Below are 4,081 nucleotides of genomic sequence, written 5' to 3'. Positions count from 1 at the left end.
GGTGTACGGCCTGGGGACCCCAGCCATGGCCGGGAACTGTCCCCACAGCCGGGACCCCTTGTATGGCCCGGGGACACCCACCGTTGTTCATGGATCTCATCGTGGCTTGGTGACTCTCACCATGGCTTCAGGACCCCAACCGTGCCCTGGGGGCCTCTGCCATGCCTAGGGACCACCACTGTGTCGTGGAGAACCCCTTGCTCGGGGGTACCTCAGGCTTTTGGGAATATCCAGCCATGTGGGATGCCCAGCAGGGCACAGGAGGTGCTCTGGGAACTCTGCTTTTCTGGCAATTTCCTGGCAGTGAGTCATGGTGGTGCCAGTCTCAGGCACGGCAGTGTGCAGGGCTGGATGGCACTTTCAGGAAGTGAAATGGGTGCCAGGAAAACCCCCCAACAGCCCGAGTCCACGCAAGCCTGACCACGCACATCCCCGGCCCTCCCAGCATGGTGCAATCTCCGGCACACCGATGGACGTGGGGATGAGGAGGGCCCCTAAAGGCCAAGTCTCTGAAGGCCACGTCCCCAGGGTGTCATGAGTAGGCACAAGAAACTGAGCGGACAGCAGGGTCCTGCACCCACTGGGGTAGTGTGGACAAGAGGGGTGACAGAGGAGGCACAGCGGGCTGTGGCAGCAGGGGTCTGGGCAGTACAGGAGGAAGCTGTGGGGAAATGGTGGAGAGGCAGCGCTTGCATCACCGGCCACGTCCGGGACACCAACAGTCCCCGGCCCTGACAGTGACAGTGTCGTCACAGCTGGGCTGGGGCTGGTGCTGGGACTGGGGTCGGAGCTGGCTCTGAGTGACTCCAACTCCCTGCTGGGTCAACCAAATGGCAGATTGGTACATGGTCACAGGCCCCACACATCAACGCCAAACACCCCTCTGCTCTCTGCCCCACACACCAGCCCTGGAGCATCCTTCTGCTCTGCCCCACAACCCAGCTCTGGATCATCCCCTGCTCTGACCCATATCTGGTCCTGGAGTATCCCCTGCTCTGCTCGATGCTCTGCCTCCCCACTGCACTGCTTGGGGGCAACCAGCCGCCCCCCAGCCCTCCAGTCTCAAGAGAATAATTGGGCAAAACCAGACGTTGCGAAACCTGGAAATCCCACTCTGACCGTGCTTCCGTCTACAGGCTCTTGAAAACGAGCCACGCTGACGCTGGGCTCCGAGAGCATCCAAGCAGCACTGCAGGCAGGACAGGCAGCAGCAGGCAAGCAAGTGCCTCGGAAGTTTGCAGGTGCCGTGAAGTCTCAGCCCAGGACTCTGCAGTCGTGGCGGCAATGGCATTCGTCCCTGATTTGGACACACTGGAGAGCAGCAGGTAAGAATAGACATGCCAGAGAGGACTTTGGGGATGTGAGGCTGCATTTCTGACCCTGACTTCACCACGTCCCTTTGCCTTTCAGTCTGAACGAGGAGACGTTGTATGGCCCCAGCTGTCTGTGCCCGCAGAAGGTAAGGCTGTGGTGGTGGGAGTGGTGGGGTCCATGTCGTATGGAAGCCAGGCTCTCACCCTACGTCCCCTTTCTTCCCCAGAAGCCCCGGCTGGACTTGGAGGGGACATCGTCTGGGGTGGGCATCCAGGTGACAGTGACAAAAGGACCCCTTTCCAGGACCTTTCGCCAGGCTGCTGTCCTGGTGGTGGCTGTGACCAAGCTCCTGAAGCAGCCGGCATGCAAGGACTTTGCTGACAGTGACCTTGGCAGCTTCTTGGATGATATTTTCGGTATGAGGGTGATGTCAGGGCTGGCACCCCAGCCAGAGGGTATTCTTGGGGGACATTCTTGGACCTGGGAGCAGCATCCTCCTGACTGTCTCTCTCCCCACAGAGCCTGTCTCCTTCCAGTGCATCAAGGGCAGTTATACCAGGGCACCCGTTTTCCGCTACACTCGCTCCCAGTCCTTCGACATCCTGGACATTGACCACAAGTGCTTCGTACTGGAGTCACCCACCCAGCTGGTGGCCCTGCACCTGCAGGGACCCTCTGCTGGACAGAAAGGTGAGAGCATATGCTCCCATCCCAATGTCCCTGTCCCCAAACCCTGGACCACCCAGGAGCCACCCTACAACCCCAGGAGCACCCCTTTACCTGTCCCTTCTCTCTGCAGTGAAGCTCAACATTGCTCTGTACCGTCCCCGGTCATCGCAGGGCGCTCCAGGCTCTGGGAGGGTGCCAGTGGCCTTGGGCATCAAGGGCTACCAGCTCTACATGTCATGTGTGATGAGTGGCACCAAGCCTGTGCTGCAGCTGGAGGTGAGCAGAAGGTCCCAGCAGTCTGTCCTCTGTGGGGCTGGGGGCTCCATTCCACCTTTGTCTTGGTTCAGGGCAAATTTTGGAGACAACTTTTAATTTTTAACTCATAAAGTCAACCTATGGACAACCTTGACCACCATTTCACCCCTCTGGCTGTAGGAAGCTGACATCAGGAGGGATATTGAGAGTGTGGAGTTGACCCGCTTCATCTTCTACCGCCTGGACAGCCCAGCTGAGGGGACCACGCGCTTCGAGTCGGCCGCCTTCCCCGGCTGGTTCGTCTGCACGTCCCTGCAGCCCCGCCAGCCCGTGGGCATCACCAACACCCCAGACCAGGTGAACATCGCTACCTACGAGCTGAGCAGGCACTGAAGACCCTGCACCAACCCAACCCAACCGGCAGTCACCGGTTTTCAGGCTGTATGTACTAAGTACAACCCCTGGCACACAACCCCCCTCCCCATCTATTTCATGTGGAATAGCAGCTCTGGGCCCCATGGGCTTGAGCCATCCCAGTCTATATTTATTTATTTATTTATTTATTGTGTCTGCCCATTGCTTTGGTACTTACTTGTTGTGCCCCCTTATTTATTTTTGCTTTTAACTTGTATGTGGATGGAGGTGGAAATAAAAAGTTTTCTAGGACAGCATGGCTCAGCTCATTGCTCGTGGGGGATGGGGTTACGGATGAGAAAATCCTTCTGCTTTGGCTGCTTTTTGGGTAAAAATCCAGGGCGTGGGGGGCCACCCCACAGCCCAGGGACCATCCTGACCCATTCAGGACCCTCCACCATTCTGTCTCCGTGCCCACACCACAGCTGGGAGGTGACTGAGGTGGGCATCCTATGGTGGATCCCTGGCAGCTGCCTGAAACTGTCACTTCTGCCCCAGCTATGGCCAGCAAATGGCATGGTGGCCACAGTGCAGCAGGACAATGAGTGGCGTGGCATTACAAGGCATGGCATGATATCACACAGTATCATGTGGTGCACTGTATAATACAATGTCACATCACACCGTCTTATCATGTGGAACAGCATGGTGCAGTATAGCATGGTGTGCTTGCATGGTATTGCACAGCATTGCATGGCATGGCATGGCATTATGTGGCACGGCATGGCATGGCATGGCATGGCATGGCATGGCATGGCCAGATGTGGCACAGCATCACACACCGTGCTGTGGTGCTGTCAAAAATAGGTTAGAAACTGTTGTAAATAGTTGATAGATTGTTAAGCATGTACTGTTAGTTTGGTTATTATATTGTACAAGGGTTTAAAAGGGTAGTTGTTAGAAATATGGCACTCACCGTACCATAACACACCTCAGTGAAGTGCACCACGAGCCAGCCGGGACAGAGCTGTAATGGGCCAATCAAGCGCCTCAAACCTCCATGCAAATGAAGGATCCAAACAGAAACCAATCCAAACGGACAAAAACAGGATAAAAAGGGGCATCTGACCCAGTGAATCCGTGCTGCTCTGTTGGGTCGGTGGGAGAAATGAAGCACTCGATACGAATGATCAGCAAGTCTCGTTTATTGATTATCGATACATGTTTTTATACTAGTGTTAATGAAACTCATGCATAGTGCAAAAGCAAGCTCATCATTGGTTACATGGTTAAAGGTCAAACACGCCTAGGTCTGCATTCTTGCGGTTTATTCGGCTGGGACTTGTTTACATCCCTGCTCCTGTCTTGTACGCCGTTATTGTCTAAACAACTGCACCCCAAGGACACTCTATCTCTGCTTTAGACGGAGGCTGAGAGCTAAGTTTGTTATCCTTCACACCCTTGGTCAGCCAGCTGTATCAGGGAGTGA

The 4,081-nt window shown here is 55.6% G+C and overlaps 1 protein-coding gene across 2 annotated transcripts; it reads left to right on the top strand.

The window, feature by feature from the left end:
• The first annotated feature begins 1,275 nt into the window (after window positions 1-1,275).
• LOC102041770 (interleukin-1 beta) lies at window positions 1,276-2,631 on the top strand. 2 transcript variants are annotated; one of them, XM_005430760.2, is made up of 6 exons: window positions 1,276-1,325; window positions 1,411-1,459; window positions 1,541-1,730; window positions 1,834-2,004; window positions 2,114-2,259; window positions 2,419-2,631. In XM_005430760.2, the coding sequence occupies exons 1-6, from the start codon at window positions 1,285-1,287 to the stop codon at window positions 2,629-2,631; spliced, it is 810 nt and encodes a 269-aa protein (XP_005430817.1). In that variant the 5' UTR covers window positions 1,276-1,284. The 2 variants fall into 2 exon arrangements, with proteins under 2 accessions (XP_005430817.1, XP_030920937.1); XM_031065077.1 differs by having other exon boundaries at window positions 1,285-1,325; window positions 1,411-1,730.
• The last annotated feature ends 1,450 nt before the right edge of the window (window positions 2,632-4,081 follow it).

The sequence above is a fragment of the Geospiza fortis genome, unplaced genomic scaffold (assembly GCF_000277835.1).
Source record: "Geospiza fortis unplaced genomic scaffold, GeoFor_1.0 scaffold658, whole genome shotgun sequence".
NCBI classification, from domain to species: Eukaryota; Metazoa; Chordata; class Aves; order Passeriformes; family Thraupidae; genus Geospiza; species Geospiza fortis.
The sequence above is the reverse complement of the archived record's forward strand: the minus strand, read 5'-3'. Positions and strand labels throughout refer to the sequence as shown.